Raw genomic sequence first — 17,905 nt, 5'->3', positions numbered from 1 at the left:
ATATATATGTATATATAGTTTTATTTGATTTTGCAGAATATTCAACAATTCTGACATTAAAAAAAAAAATTTAGACAGATACATGCATTGTGGGAGGAGGCCTGGAAGCAGTAGAGGAAAGCTATAAATATTTGCATTAATCCTGTGATCAGATAAATCACTACAAAACAAAGTGGGATGCATGGGGACTGAGCAATGGGTGGTGGATATGTAAATGCATTTAACACATTGGAATCATTTGATTTAGTCAAACCATATAACTATTCTTATAACAAGAAAGTATATGATCCCCGTAGATAACTTGTACATATTTTCTTTAACCAGAAAAGGGGAGAAGTAATGCCAACCATGGCAGGGCTGCAACTCTTAACTGGAAAAGAAAAAAAATGAAATCAAGCAAAGTAATCTGTCCAAAACTATGGCCTTGGCTATGATCAGTGCCTTTATTAACAACAATAACAACTTGTAAAATATGCTGGCACAAGGTCAGAAATTTGTAAGGGAAGTAATATATCACCTGAATCAACTCAAGTATATGTTGAAAGTGAGATAAAGGATAAGAATTAATCCAGGCTGGATTTGAACACAGAATGCATCAGGACGGAATTAAATAGTTAAAGGCATATAATCTACTTCTGTCAATCTACTGATGTTTTACTACAACAAAAATGCATTCTTATTTAGGCAAATGAAATTGTGTCACATATATGCATTTTCCAAGAGCAGTAATTAATTTCTTATATTGACAGTGACAAAGCAAAGGTGCACAGTACTGTGGAGCAAAGACTCTTTTGGCATTCCCATCATAATTAACAAGTATGATAAGTCATAGAAAATTTTGAGTCTCTTCACATTTGTACTTAAAGAATAGGTGGGACTGTTTTCACTCCTAATTCTCTTGTTACACCTCTGGTATAAAGCCTCAAATTTGAAAGGAAGTATTACAGACAGTTTTATTGATCACAACAAGTTTTTATTTTATCAAATCTCCAAAGTATCAGAAGTAACATGATAAGGAAAATGATAAGTTCTAACTTAGATACAAGGTCAAGAAATATGGGAGAGGTGAGATGTTGATTTAAATCAAGGATTCAGATTTACCAATGCTGGAAAGATGATACACCAAGTGAGTCTTGAGTTTTTAACTCTGAATGCATATGGACATGAAAATATCCCAGGGTAATTTGTTTGTTACTCTATTGATTTGCCAGTCCTCTGTTCCAACAACAACAACAACAACAACATATAATATAGATATATATATTCACACACAAATAGTGATACAGTACTCTCCATGAATTTTCTTTCGCAAGATCAAGGCATGATGATAAGATGTTAAGTGTGTATATGTGTGTATGTGTTGTATGTTATCACTTTTCCATGTTTGCGTAGATTAGATAAAATTCACTGAGGCAGATTGTGTATGACTGGATGTTCTTCCTGTCATCAACTTTCACCTATTTACAAACAACGTAATATTTCCCTCGACCTTTGAACATAAGCAATAAAATGGCTTTCACAGAAGATAGCAAAGAAAAACATTTGTATGATGGTGACACATATGATAGCCAGATGGAAGAAAATAAACACATGCACAAAAGGCATTTTTAGTTTCTGTCCACCAAATCTACTCATGATATTTTGATCAGCCCAGGACTGTACAAGAAGACACTTGCCTAAAATGCTATGCAGAAGAACTGAACTTGTAACCACATAGCTGGAAAGCAAACTTTCTTGACCACACAGCCATGCATGCTCCCATACACACACACAAACGTGTGTATATATATATATATATATATATGTATGGTACTGCTCTATTCAATTTACCAACAACTTACAGTAATTTTTTTCATGGCACCAGCACCAGAAGAGTTTCCTTGTAGTACACAAAGTGAAAGGAAGAAACAGATTTGTTGTTGTGAGAGGATGGTAGTGGAGAGAATAGCAGGGGGAATAATGGAGGAAACAGGGAAGACAGGAAGGAAAAGAGTAATGTCAGGGATCAATATAGAAGACAGCAGGAGACAAAGTGGTAAGGTAACAGGTGGATTGAATAAGATCCAGTAATAAGGCAAGTTGGTTTGCTCTCCATGCCTGCATGGGTTGGGCAGTTTGGTCAGGATCCATGTCAATTCTTATTGGAGTTACATAGGTTTATCATTGAAAGATGGAATTAGGGGACAGACTAACAGAGACAGTGCTAGGAAAGTGCATAACAGTTGAAAGAGGAAAGAAGTAGTGCCAGGGAGAGAGAGAGAGACAGAGTCAGAGAATGATAAAGATGGTGAGGTGGGTTGAGTAGCAAGAGAAGTACTTATAACACATGCTATATAAGGGTGGGTAGTGGTGTATGGAGGAGAGGTTATGTGATGAAGAGGAATCAGAGCATGTCCTCAAGGTAACATGTCTAAGAGAGTGTTAGACCAGAAAAATCAGGGAGGGTGGTTAAAGATTACCAGAGTGCAATCCCTGTTCACTCAAACTTCAAAATTCAGAAAGCTAGAGCAAGGATGTGAGTGGTTAAGGTAGGGGTTAGGGATATTTATAAATATTTGAATATATAGAAATACTTAAATACACACATAAATACGTTAATGCTTGCTTTTATGTCAAGTTATACCCTCAACGTGAAACTGATGGATTACTCAATGCTTTTTAGTAGAATAAATGTTTATTAAACTTTTACACAGAAAAAGTTGACAATGGAATTTCAGCTTGCTCACCTTCAAGTCCAACAGGTAGAATGATGTGATCAAACCTTCAAGTAAAGATTACCAAGTACCAGATCCTTTTATAGGATTACAAAGAAAAGGGTTGGTAGGCATGGCTATTCCTAGTCAAGGTTTGTGGTTTGACCACAACGGGGGAGTATTAGAATTCAAGGTCAAAACATCCACTGATTGTTGGACACCAACTGATGAGATCAATTTCTCTTGGTCAAGGCCTACTTTCACCAAAGATGTATAAAAGTGAAAGAATTTTACAGGCAATCACTCTTGGCAGTGCATCTGCAGATGAATGCAGAAACCTGGGCAAGACTGTTTGAGGAAGAACCTACAGTAGCCCATACATACATGTCTCTCATCTCCAGACCATTAATGCAGAGCATCTTACCCAACCCGCTAACAATTCCTCCACTTCACTCACTGAACTGGTTCTTTATTATCAACCAAAAACAATTAAAGACAAATTACCTTGGTAGAATTTGAAATTAGATCATCAGAACAAATACCACAAGGCATTCTATCCATAACCCTGCTAATTTCCATTGCATGTGTGTGTGTGTGTGTGTGTGTGTATATAAATAATCAGACATACTGGCCTCCATGCAATTTTCTGTTAGTTTTTGTAATATGTATACTATCTCATCTTTTTGTATATATCTATGTAGAATAACACTTCCTATGTGTTGCCTCCTAATATAAGATACATGGGTATTTATAGATATATATATACACATACATATATAAAGTGTCTTGCTCAAGGATAACGTGCTGCTGGGTGTCAAACCCACAACCTTACAATCATGAGCTGACTAAGCCACTCCACGTTGCTCAAGTCCACTTGCCTGGCAAAAATGAGCTGTACCAGTAATTCAAAGGGCCAGCCTTGTCACATCAAATGTGTCACACTGAATCCCTTGAGAACTATGTTAAGGGTATGCATGCCTGTGGAACCACCTGAATGTCAATTACATAAGTAGGATGTTTCTGTTGATTGAATCAGCTGGAACACTCATTGTCGTAACCAACAGATTATAACGTACATCTGTATATACATATACACATTACAGAATTTTTAATCTCATCATCTATTTTTCAGTTGTTACAATTTCTGTAACAGGATCTTTTATAAGGTGAAGATATCAATCCCTGTCTACCTCTCAACACAAAGGACCAAGTGCTGCTTTTGTCTGGCTTCTACCTATAAACCTTCCCAAAATTACACATGCACAGAATAAATTTTTTTTTTCATTCCGCCTCCTATATAAATAATCTTTCCTTAATAAATAAAACCTATACACTTTGTTTTATATGTGTGTTTGTATGAGCATATTCACACACAATATACATACATGATATATATCCATTATTCAAATACATACACATCTCTTTAGATGTATATATGCATATCTGTAAAAAGTGCTTATTTCAAAGCCTGCTTTGTATTGGATGCAGTAGTTGAATTATTTTGTATCTAGCCAGTGTCTGTCCCCTTAACTCCAAACTTAATGCTAACCAAGCCTTTTAACAATAATCTGTATGATAAGTTTACAAAATTTTATTAACTATTACAGTAAAATAAATCAGACCTTTTACAATTTTTGTGGGGAAAGAATTGCTTGGAAATATATTTGTGCCTCAAACACAATCTCACATGTTTAGATCATGATTCCTAATCCCAGATGTGTACATGGTATCATCAGAGTGTTGGACAGAATTTATTGCGGTAGTTATGTGATTATATTCAAATTTGAGCCCAAATCTTGCTAAGGTCAGCTATGCTTCACATCCTTTCAGAGATAAAAAGAAAGAAGTACCAATTTAGGATGAGAGATTATTGGAAATTGCAAGGAAATCAGACCAGATGTCCTGTAGTATTTGTTTCTGATCTTCCTGGTCTGAGTTCAAATCCTGCCATAGCCTAATTGGGTGGTAGACTTAATCAGTTGCACAATTAAGACCACCACCTAATACTATGGATACCTTTAGCCTGCTCTATTGCAAGTAGTCTCTACTTTGAGGAGATCTTCCCCCCGTCACTAGTCATGGAGGTGATCAAAAGGTCTTGGGCAGAACCTACCCACTTGACTTAAAAAAAAAAAAAAAGACACAAATTTGAACAGGTTTGACTGAGTTTTGGAAGAGCTTTCCCTTATGATTATTTTCTTCTTTCATTTCTTTTTTATTCAGATGTTTTGGACAACAGTGATGAACTGTTTTTTTTCTCTTTTCTTCTTTTCAAAATTTCATTCTTTCACATTTTTGGCCCCAATTGCTAAATTTCATTCTGGTCCCCTTTTGTTGGAAGAATTGGATTTTTCTTCAGTTTGTGGTATTCTTATGGTTGAAACTATTGAAATTTCCATTCTTTAAAAATAGAATAATTGTAATTTCATTTTTTCATACTCTACCCTCCATCCACCCCCAGTACCCTCACAATTTTTCAGAGGATCTCTCCTGGACAAGGTACATACTTAACACATATAGGGTTGCATCCTAAACACTGGCATTTCTCATTGGAGTCAAACAATATTTCAAATCCTGACAACTTCTAGCACACTACAAATATCAGTGTGTATGTAATGACTCCATTATGCACCCACAATCTGAGCTGCTCTTGAGAAGGGCCCCTCTAAATGATTTGCATTAAAATCAGATGGATATGCTGCAGCCAATGTGCCCAAGCATGCTCTTTCTCTTTCTCTCTCTCTTTTGTCCTTGTCTTTTGTATCACTACTGTAATAGCCCTTGTTCTTTGGAGGTAGCTGGTTTTATAGCTTTCATGGGTGCTGGGGTGGTTAAAATGTCAAGAAATAGACTTTTGGAAGTTTTTTTTGTTTTTTTTTACAGAATGATAATCCCAGTTGCCCAACAAAAGACAAAGAGTAAAGCCAGACCAAAGTTCTGGAGTAGAGGCAAAAATGTGATAAAATGAATTTTTCAAAAGAAGTAAAAGTGGAGAATTAAGGAGAATTATGAGAAGTGTATAAAAATATGGCATTGTTGAAATATCGAAATAAAAACAAAATACTGCTTACAAATATATTTTGACATTTTTAATTACTTTTAAATTATTAAAATGTTTTTTTTAAATCTTATAATAGACATGCTTTTAAAATGAAAGTATAGCTTACTTATACATCATTGAACCTTATTAACCATTAGCATTTAAATCAGCCATATTTGATCCAAATATCCCACCTGTTTTGTGTTCAAACAGGCCAGATCTGGCCTCTCACACCTACCCTACAATGCCATTCCAAAATTATACAATAACATCAGCGAAATTGCAAAGCTAAGAAGATAATGCATGATTAATTCAAAACAGTTTGAATAAATAAGCACTACATTTGATAGAGTAAGCGGAAGGTTATCAAAATATTTAATTTATCCTTGAAATACTTGTTGCTTTTAAAATGAAAATATTTTTTCTCCCTGAAATAAATACTATTTCATTTTCATTTTGACACTTAAATTAAACCACAATGTTTACTTAATATATTCTTATACTTTATAGATGTATATGACACCCAAATATTAAAATATATGCTGCAGTTCTCTACATTTCCTTGAGAAAATCTTTTTTATCAAGATGGTAAATTAGAAACTCATTTCGAAAAGTAAACAGAAAAATTATTTGAAAATTTTCAGAAGAGAAATTTATGAATGAAGATGTCTGTCTATTGCAATAATATACAAAAATCGAAAGGTCACCAGCTTTGAGGTACCATCACAATGTAAATGGATTTGCACTTACATAAAATTACTTAAGTGATGTAAATGTCACACAATAGGGTCTCACTGTGGTTGCTCAATCTGCTAGAAAGTGGGGCCAAAGCTATTTTTAACAGCATTAATGAACAAATGTTCTGATATAATCACACACTTCCATATTAAATAACATAATAGCATAAATACAAACAACATCTTGAAAGGTAAGACAAAAACAGGGGATTCTAGATGTTTAAAACAAAAATCCCAAGTTTTCAAAACAAAAATAAAAGAATGTCAACATCAAAATTTTGTTTTCCCAAAACATGAGTAGACAGGAAGTAAAGATCACAGTGAATATGCTACCATTTGATTTGTTGGAAGAAGAGGATAGCCATGCTGAAGCCTTCAAAACAGACACTTGAAAATGAAGTTGTTTATGAAGCTATATTCAAATTGGAATTATTAGAGTTTTGCAATATTTGTTTTAGACCAAACTTCACTGCCCCAAAGATTTGCTGACATAGAAATACATGACTCTGTTTTATGATCACTTGCTCCTACAAGATACATACACAGACAATATATATATAAAGTATATGATTAAACTTATTAAACAAAGTTCAACAAATTCAATCATATTTTACATAAATGGAGAAGATTAAGTGTTAACGTGGATGATAATTTTTTTATTCATGTAGCTGTACAATTGTTTCATATAGAAGACAATAAATTCATTTTAAGAATTTGAGTTGTCAAAAAGTACTCGTTAGTAGCCAAAAATAAGAAAAAAGCTAATAAAACGTTAGGATTGCATAGGTATGGTGTTCTTATTCATTTCTGTAATGTGTTATAGTTCTTGGAGTCATGTCTATTTAAAACAAGACTTGTTTTAAATAGACATGACTCCAAGAACTATAACACATTACAAAAATGAGTAAGAACACCATACCTATGCAATCCTAACATTTAATCTTCTCCATTTATGTAAAATATGATTGAATTTGTTGAACTTTGTTTAATAAATTAAATCATATATTTAATATACCTATATAACTTTTCATATCCATGCTAATTTACACCAGTAAATTAAAAGTAAAGTATGAAGAAACAACGTTAGAAATCTTTTGGAAATTACTCCAATTAAAGGATGAATTTGCATTCAACCTTTCAAAAAATATATATATATATATTAACTTATATTTTATATATATATGCATATATATAATCATCACCACTTAACATCCAACTTTTATGCTGGCATGAGTTGGATGATTCAACAGGATCTGATGAGTTAAAGGACTGAGTCCACTGTCTACTTCGACATTGTTTCTATGACCAGATATTCTTCCCAACGTCAATGACCTTACGGAGTGCACTGGATGCTTTTTTCTTGTGGTGCCAGCACTGGGCCACTAAATTATCTCTCCTTCTCAACCATGATACCTCTTTCCCTTTCTCTCATCCTTTCCATGACTCCTGTATTCTGCTGCTCTTCACCTCTGTACTGGCTGTCATCACTTACTCCCCTCTACCTTCACTCCAACTCATATTCAACATTGACCACTCCTCCTCACCATTCACTATCTCACCCTTCAACTCTAACCATCCCTCACTCGCACCCAACATTCTTACAACCTATACCTACACACCCACCCTTCCTGTTTTCTGTCCTCACTCTCTCTTCTGTTCACCTTCCAGTACCCTGAAGGCTCACACTTTCAAGCACCTGGATTACTCCCACCTACTCATTAAACAAGGAAGCTGTGCATCTCCTCTATAGCAAGACACTTGTCCTACTCCTTTCACACTTTAACTCTCAACACCAAACGAAAAACTTCTTCCCTCTCTACTGTAGTCCTGCTCAGTTGAGATGGATCATAATCTTGTGAGCTCCATGGCAACCTCACATCTCACTACCATGTAGCACTGCAGCTCTCTAAACTTTCTCCAGTATATTCTAACTCTGGTTACCATCTTCCAGAGCATCTTCCTCCACTGCTAATTAGGTTACCTAGATAACAACCTCCCATCTCATGACTATCTGCCACATGTTCTGGTACGGACAAGTCCTCTGTCTCCAGAAAGGTCATCCTACCAGGGCTTTACTCTCATTCAACGCAATAGCTGCGGGCTGGAAAAGGCCTCATTGTGAGGCTTGCACCAGATGGCTGGATGTGATTGGTGAAGATCTCCAGAGGCTCGACAACACCTTGGAGGATGCAGAGGGGCTAGCAGGGGACTGCCAGCAATGGAGAGCACTGGTGGGCCTAGTCAGCTCTATGCATGATGATGTCACTGGGACCACTAACTTGGAATGACCCCAGCCACATCAAGCAAGAGCATGAAGCCAAGCCAAGCTAAGATAACAAAAGCTATCTACTACCTCTAAAGATCCTACTGAGTGTTTGAGAAAATTTATTTCTGGCATGTTCTTAATGTTCATTAAGAACATTTTGTGCATGTACCACATACAAAGTCTATTTTCTTTGTCAACATGTCAATGATACTACTGCCATCAAAGTGCAAAGCCATGTGGTCGGGAAGCAAAGTTCTTAACCACACAGCCATGTCTGCACCGCTCTCTCTCTCTCTCTCTCTTTATGCAAAGTCTGCCCAAAAAATGCAAACACATTTCAGGAATGGAAAAATCTGTGTAAATATCTAATTTGTATAAGTACCTCTATAAATATAGACACCTCTTTCGATGTTTTATCAAATTGCGATAACACAGAATAAATTGCAATAACACTGAATTAAAATATTAATGTAGATTTTTCCTTTCCTGAAGTTTGTATACATTTCTTTGGCAAACTCTGTATATATCATATATACATATATATATATACACACAGAAACACAATTACATATATACGTGCACAAATACACAACCTGTAGGAAGAGCCAAACACATTTGCAGGTTCTAGATGAGTGAGACTGATGTTGTTTAAACTGTTGCAGATCACCTGCCTGCAGGAAAGATAAGAATGGGGTGCCTGAGTGGTGGAGGGGCAAGACCAGCCAGCTCCAAGGGGCAAAAGTCATTATGGTAGCAATAAAAAGGACACACATGGGAGAAACATGCCACACTCAAGACATTTTTTCTTTCAAAATATTTATAAATATAATAAAAAAAAAACTTGGTTAGAAAATCAAGCTGATTAGCAGATTTCATTAACAATTCTTTACATCTGTGCAAGGTTACAAATTTTTGCAGTAACTGCTAATTAAGTCTATCCTTCTAATAATAAATACCACTAGATATAAGCCCTCTATTGATTCTGCCATCCTCAATAAAAATTCTGATGATGATGAAGAATGATATTCATGATAGGCACTGAAATAGCATTCGAGACTAGGCTTGTTGAGAACCTCCCACTACAGTCTTTATCACAGTTGTAGTTACAGTCACACAAGCTCACAAGTTAAACTAGTACACTTCTGTTATTTTGTTTTATCAAAGATGGATGTTGTTGATTCTGGCAGGATTTGAACTTACAATTTAGAGAGAGAAGACTAATAATCTCCTCATCATTTATCTAACTACCTCACCTTTTAGTTACTCCACTACCCATTCTCAAAACAATGGTGATAATGATAAAAATTGATAATGTAGAGCCAAAATTTTTGTAATGGAGTATGATATAATGAAACAATCCTTTACATTACAGATACATATTGAGGTGGGGGGGGGGGGGGGTCAACCAAAAAAATCTATCCTGCATCTCGAAGAGGGGAAAGGAGGGAAGCAAACTCAAATAACAAACATAAAATATTTAATATGGCTCTCATTCTCTGTTATTTCATACCAAAAAAACAACCTTACTTAGTAATAAAAAATATGAAATTATCATTATTGTTGTTGTTGTTGTAGTGGATATATAATTATGTCAATTTTGTCTAATTAAATATGGAAGCTATAAAAGCAAGAAAACAAAACAAAATGGAAAAATAAATTTCTTCTGACAGAGTTTGATTAATTTGATATTTTCAAATAAAATAACTAAAGTTGGGTTTGTGTAAAAAAATTAATATCTTTTATATTCTACACACATATTTATACATGCTCACTGACTCATTTAGTAGTGTTTTACAAGATCACAGGATTTAACTCCCCATTCTTCAACTGCACATGCTCTTGTCACATCAGCATAATGTATTATGTTAAGTGTGTGTGTGTGTGTGTGTGTGTGTGCACATGTGCATATGTTTTACACATATGCTGAGATAAGCACACATCAAAGGCATTGTGGATAACAATGACAAAACCAAAAATGCTTCATTTAAGCATTACTTACCAAGAACTTTCGCCAGATATTGTAGTTAACTCCACTTTGTCTTTATTATCCAAGTTATTGTCAACTAAACTACCAATGGCAGACTCACTGCTCAGTTCCACAGATCTACCAGTTCCATTCACGTCTACTATCTGTGGTGTCTTTGTACTGCCATTAGAATCAGCGAAACCTGAGTCATCCATACCAACAGACTGATCAAAAGAAACAGATAATCTATTCTGAGATTTATCTTTGTCCACGAGGCTGTTTTCGGCTGGGTTGACTTCTGCATTGGTATCAACATCATTCTTCTGTCTGCTAATGTCCTTCAAAGATGTGCTGTCTTCAGCAAATGGTTGATCCAAGCTCTCTTGGCTGGAAGCCAGCTTCTCTGATGAATTTGTCTTTAATAACCTATTGCCTAGGTTTGTCTTGCTTTTACCGAGGATATTCTGCAGAATTGGAGACTTGAATTTTGCACTTGTATCCCCACTGGAATCATCTGACCGTTTGTCCATCAACTGTTTCAAAAGTGGAGACTTGAATTTTGCAGCTGTCCGTTCTTCTTCAATATTTTGCATGTCCTCTTGTGATGAAGCCTTCTTCATGTCGTTTGCAACAAGAGTTGTAGAAGCTTCCTCTTGGCGCTCATCAGGTGAAAGTTCAGTTGATGAGTTGCTACTTCGGCTTGGGGAACTCTGAGCAGATTTTGTTGAGGATTCAACCTTGTAAAAAAAAAAAAAAATTTAATTTAAAAAGAAGTAAAAAATTTATTTCTTAGACACACTATCAAGTGTTGTTGGAAAAATGTATAATCACCTGCACATAAGCTACTATATTAATTCTGCTGATTAAAAGGCTAATATGGAACTCACAATATAACCATTTTGACAGTTTTTCCACGTGGGCGGGAAGTGTATTAGTACAGTAAATCACTATTCATATTGACTGTCTTCTGTTAAGATCATCATTTGATCTTTCTTTTGTTATTTCTGATTTTTTTTTTTTTTTTTGTCTGAAACTTTTTTGGGGTTAAGGATACATTTCAACAACTCTATCATTAAAAAGCATCTATTTAGCAATCAATATATCTAGCTCTTTATCATGCTGAATTTAATATTTTTTTCAATTTAAATTTCTTAGAACATTTCTATTTTATTACTCTGTGCTTCACTCTTCTTGCTTTATACATTAACTTATAGCAGCTGATGACTTTTACTATCTTAACACAATGCCCCACACTTTCCACTGATCAATCTAGTCTCTTTTGATATCACCAATTTCATTAAACAACTGCTGCACAATCAATTCTCCTAGTCTGTTCCTCTTAGCTCGCAATCTATATTCTATAATCATGTACACGTGTCTGGAGCCCAGTGCATTTGAAGAGTACTACTATTTTTATTTTAGAAATAAAGGTTCCTGTTTTAAATTTATTCTGACGCTATGTACATGGCTATGGGGGTGGGGGTAAAAAGTTCACTTGGCAACCACAGTTTTGGGTTCAGCTCATTGTATGTGTGTATGTATCTGTGTGTTTCTCTCATGTCACTTGACAATCAGAGCTGGTTTGTTATGTCCCCTTGACATAATGCTTCCGGAAAAAGGATAATAGAAGACATAGCAAATGTTGATTTGATTAACTAAACCCTTCAGAGTGATGCCCCAACAGGGCTGCAGCCCATATAAGAATAAGACATCTGATGACAAGTGGAGATCAAACTGATTGAAATGCAGTGTAAATGTAAATACTAAAAATGTTTCATTTATAAAGGTGTTTATAAAAATGTTTTGTTTATAAAGATGAAGCCAATGATCCAAAGAATTATATTATTGCTGAATTAAGCAGTATGACAAGGCTAAACTTTAAAGGAAAACAACATAGGAATAAAACTATATAATTCATCAAGATGAAAATGTAAGTTTGTGATGTTCATGCATCTTACTTGAAGTTACTATAATATTTACTTATTCTCCATCAAAGAGATTCTTGGAATTAAAAGCCACTCAACCTTGTAACATTTTCCATGAGTTAGTTTAATGACTACTACTGTGTCATTTCATTTTCTAATTTTTAGCATTGTCAAATAATTGCAACAGATAGTAATCATGTGGCATACGAGATACACTATGCAATATCAAGATAGAAACTTTCAACTCCACACATCATTATACTTTTCCTGTTCTAATAAGAGATGTAATAGAAATTGAAATGTATTATTCTTCATATCCAATATACCATAAAAATACGTAGACTAGTATTCTCAACACAGGTACAAATTTTTTGAGGTCGATGAGTGTAAGAGAGATAGATAAAGCAGAAAACTCACTTTTACTGTATCAACTACATTTGGTTCAGTTTTCACCCGTTTCATTATCATCTCAAGGCGCTGATGAGAAAGAACAAAAGACACATACATGAATAAACATACAATAAATCTAATTATTTCCATAAATTATTTAATTTTCAAGAACTGATTTCCTTCAGTTGTTTTTATCTTTATTAAATGGATTTTCTAATATCAGACTTTTAAAGAAAAAGAGAGATAAACATAATTCCTGAAGTGACAAAACTGCACAGTCAACAACTTAAGCATTGCGCAAAACATCACACTGTTCTTCTTCAGTTCATTCCATTGTTTCAGATATTTGCTGACAGAACATTATTAATTTCTTTGGATTCCACAGTTTTACATGGTTAGACAAGAAAGGAATATCTATTTAGTACTCATAGGAAAATATGTATGCACAATACAGGAGGCAAAGAGAGGGGAGATTGTTAGAAAAAGGAGAAAATTGAGAAATTGTTTAAAAAAACAGAAAAAGGATTGCACTATTCATGACCTTTGCAAGCTCTACCAAGTCAAAAATTTGTACAATTGAAGCAGATGATGTTCAGTTTGAATATGTGAAGGTCAATGTCTGCCAGAAAAATATGGAAGGGGTTAGGATTTTGTCAAGAGTGGCAGTTTTGAGAAGGAAAGACTGCAAGAGTACTTAGTGCAGGATCCAGGAGGTGAGACACTGTAGCATGTTGAAAGGAAAGAGATATGGCACGAAGGGCCTGAGTAAAGAGTGTGAAGCTAACTAGCTTTGAGCTTGTAATAGAAGTGAAAGAAAGAAACAGAGGATATTGTATGCCTGCATGCTAATGATTGTAGTATATTTATTGATCAAGGAGTCTTTGTTAGTCAGTCAAATGATCTTCTTTGGAAGCAATCTGGGATGTTTGTGTTTGTAGAAGCAGCACCATGTATGCCAGCGATAGTTTGATCTGAGCTGTAATTTACATGTGTTTCATAGAGGACTAACAAATAGTCAGAGTGAAAGACTTTGCTGATGTCAAGTACAATAATATTGTTTTTGCACACAAGATAGATCTGGCTTTCCAAAAGCTACATTGATGATTACTAAAGAAGGAGAAAGAGAGATCCAAGGTAATTGAAGATGTGATTGTTAACAACTTTTCCCAATATCAACTGAATTGTTGGAAGTGAGTGCAATAAGTTGGTAGTCAACAGAGTCAAAAGGGTTCCTTCTCAGTTGAAAGTAATGTGAGATACTATAACATGTTTTTTTTACAGTGGGATAGATCCAGCAGATAGAATAAGAGTTTGACAGTGAGAAGCTAGCTTTGATGTGAACTGTTAGAGGGTGATGAAAGGGTTTATATAGGGACCAGTAACCTTGCAGAGTTAGAACAACTGGAAGTGGTTTCCATGCAGTAGCTATGTCTATTAGTGATGAGACTATAGGTGTAAAAGAGGAGAGTTTGAAAACATGGTTGGCAGTCATCTTCACTAAGAAATGAATCACAGGAAGATTATAGAAAGTGGTAAAATCCTTCTTGGCAAGGAACCAGTAAGCTTTGCTGCAATTTGGGAAGCAAAAGTTTCAAACCATGTGATACATGAAGGCATCATTTGCTCTTTTGATGATAGCCTTACAGGCATTGTGGTGCAGGTAAAAACCTCCAGGTGTTATAGGTAATGTCATTGCTCATATGGATGCAGCACAGCTATTGGTAAACTACTTGAGGTTTTTGAGTTCAGAGGCTTTACTTGTCGGCATTGGTCACAGTCCAATAGTTATGCTATAACTAATGCAAAAGGCTAACTGTTTATCATCATGACCATGGATATGCATGAAGGATCTCCAGATCTGGCCAAGCGGATGCCAGCAACACCAATGGCACAGAGCCATGGTGGCTGCCAAACACTGTTTCCCAGCTTCTGTTGCATGTACAGGTATATCTAGATCTAAAACAGCTTAACTGTCGGAATGATGCTGACAGGACTCTGGCCAGTTTGTTGACTTGAAATACTAAAGAAACTAGAGAGAGGAATGCAATAGGAAGACATGTAGTGTGATGTTTTAATTCAGCAGTGATCAGATGGGTGCAGAGATAGTGATGGGCAGGTTTGGGAGATGAAAGAGATCAATGATACTTTGAGAGCAAATGTATATGTCAGGGATATGAGTAGCTATGGATACAAACTGGTGTGGGTAATAAAAAATGGGAAATGATTCAACGTTTACATCCACGATGTTGGTGTGGGAGGTGTGCATATTGAAGTCAGCAAGGATGATAACTTCAGAGAGAGAATCAATAAGATAGATATTTTCAATGCAGGATATGAGATAGTCATATTGTTGGAGTATTTTGGAGTTTGTAGATACAGCAGAGGACTAATGAAGAGAACCAGTGTAACCGAAATCACCTTTTGCTAAAATTCAGAGAAGAGACTAAAATAATGGGAAGAGTAAATTCTACATAGGTACAGGTGCCACCTTTTGGAGAAATGATAATACACAGAATATAGCTTCAAGAGTAAAAATGGGTTAGAATTAGAGGTTCCAGAGAAGAATGCATGGTTTACCTTTTAGCAAGAGGTGGTTGGGGAAGATTCACATACGTTTGTGTAGCAAAGACAGCATTGTCCATGTATTTATTGCCATTTAATATTATTGCTTATGTTTATAGAAGGAAATGAAAAGAAGAAACCCTATTTTGTAAATTGCAGTTAAATATTACGTCAGTTTTTGAAAAAAGCTCACTGGAAGTTAGTGACAGTAGGTGGATCTCTCAAAATCTTGTACTTGCTTTAGTGCCAGTCACAAACTGGGGTAGCTACCCACAAGGCTATTTCTACCTCCTCTGGTGATGAACCTCTGCAGGAAAACTTATTACATCTGTACCCTGTGACAAACAGTGACACTACACAAGAGAAAGTCATCAGTGACTTGATGTTCACGAAAACAGCCATGAATCCTCAAACCAGTGGTTGAATGTTTACAACAGATACCCACTGATACTTATTTTGAGTTAATCAATTGCCTAGTTTAATATGACCACCCGGCCCTCAAGAGACTTTTGAATATGTCTGTTAGAAGCAAATAGTGTCCAGTTTTAGGATAACTCATGAGTTACTCTTCCCTTTTCCCTGACAATGAAGTCATGGGAGCTACTGTTTCTTTTCTGATTAAACTAATCAAAAGAATAGGCCATGAAAGATGAAGAGCAAGGTCAGATCTGTTGGATTAATAAAATTAATTTCTTATATAGATACAAGTCCAGAGGGATAATGGTGAGGGGAAAGAGATGATCTTCTCATTGGTATTTGTGGCAGAAGTTAAGTAACTGGACTTGAACGAGAATTAAAACCATTACTATTCTCTACAAAACAAAAACCTGAAATGAGTTTGGAATAGTTCCTAGAAACATAATGATAATATTGTAAATTAACACCAGATTGACAGTCTGGAGAGATTAAGTCAGAACCAGATGACAACTCAAAATGCAGATATGAAACAACAAGTCTTTGGAAAATAAAAATAACAAGAGGACATACCTTCTTTCTGGCTAGCCTTTCTTCTTCTTCTTTCTTGGCTCTTTCTACACGCTCCTTTTCAAGGCGATCAGCCTCTTCCTTGGCTTTTTTCTCAGCTTCTTCTTTCTACAAAATAATATATATATATATATAACTTTTAGTAGGCACAAACCAGAGATAGGAATTGAAGAGATGTAGAGACAATTGGTCAGGTGTGTTTGACATCAGCTGAATCTTGTTTATTTATGGCTCTTATGAATTTAAGAGTTAATCTACTGGAGTAGTGCTTATTCTCTTCAGTAAAACCATTTTTAATTCACTGTTAGTGATGGGAGTTTCCCTTATCATTTGAGGATAATTTAGAACATCTTAGTGAGTATTTATATATTTATTTATTTACCTATTTTTGTCACAGTTTGGCTAACTACATATTGTAGGTTATAGTTATAGCTACAGTTAAAGTTAAGAATGCAATGTTCAATTCTGTTTCACTCTATAGCGCTCTTTATAATAATAATTATTGTTATTCATTTAGCGGTATGTCATGGCAGAGTTAAGAAATCCAATTGTTCAATTCTGTTTACTCATGCTCTAAATCTTGAAAATTCCATCTCTTCATGTTTTGTTTTTCACCAGCGCTAATTCTGGACTCTCTCTCTCTCAGTTTTATTAACCAGTTGCTTTTCCCATGTCGACTGTTGATTAGTAGCTCCATTTGTCTGTGGCTATGCCACATTGGCTTCTGCTAGGGAATAGGGCAGCCACAGTGCTTTGCTGTCCGCGATGTGCCTTCCAATCCCACCCCACCATCAATACCATAAGTCTTTACCTTCTGACCTCTACCAGATGTCTTTCTCCTGAGCACCTCTAATGGCTTACTATACAGAACGCTCCCCCCCCATCCCTAGTGTCTGTCTCCTCTTGAATGTAGTGATTATGTAACAAATAAAATTATGGTGTAGTGTATACAGGTTAAAGGCTATTGAATGTTTACAAGATCTGCCAAATGAGAGCTTTCTTTCCAAATACATGATGCTGTTGTTCCTCATCCCAGGGTCTCACCAGCCCACACCTTCCACACACTCAGAGTTGGCACATTTAATGTTGGCACATTGAAAGGTAGCTCTGGTGAGATTGTTGAGATGCTTGAATGGAGACATGACAGCATGGAAAGTGGACGTAAAACGATGATGATGATGATGATGAGAAAGAGAGAGAGAGAGAGTGAGAGAGAGAGAGAGAGTGAGAGTGAGAGAGGGGGGGGGTAGTTGTTGGGCCTATGATCATAGTCCATGAATTAAGTCATATGTTGAGGTGATAACCAAATCAGTGATCTCGAATACATTTTTATGACAACAAT

The 17,905-nt window shown here is 35.5% G+C and overlaps 1 protein-coding gene across 20 annotated transcripts in view; it reads right to left on the bottom strand.

The window, feature by feature from the left end:
* LOC106874170 (ensconsin) overlaps positions 1-17,905 on the bottom strand; it is a 310,838-nt gene that overhangs the window by 49,907 nt on the left and 243,026 nt on the right. For all 20 annotated transcript variants that reach the window (XM_052975461.1, XM_014921803.2, XM_052975460.1 and 17 more), the window contains 3 exons: positions 16,567-16,671; positions 13,045-13,104; positions 10,736-11,439 (listed from right to left, as the gene is read on the bottom strand). In XM_052975461.1, the coding sequence (XP_052831421.1) occupies positions 10,736-11,439; positions 13,045-13,104; positions 16,567-16,671 (869 nt within the window). The remainder of the gene's footprint in view (positions 1-10,735; positions 11,440-13,044; positions 13,105-16,566; positions 16,672-17,905) is intronic.

The sequence above is a fragment of the Octopus bimaculoides genome, chromosome 21, assembly GCF_001194135.2.
Source record: "Octopus bimaculoides isolate UCB-OBI-ISO-001 chromosome 21, ASM119413v2, whole genome shotgun sequence".
NCBI lineage: Eukaryota > Metazoa > Mollusca > Cephalopoda > Octopoda > Octopodidae > Octopus > Octopus bimaculoides.
Note: the sequence above shows the minus strand (reverse complement) of the source record. Positions and strands in the feature narration are given on the sequence as shown.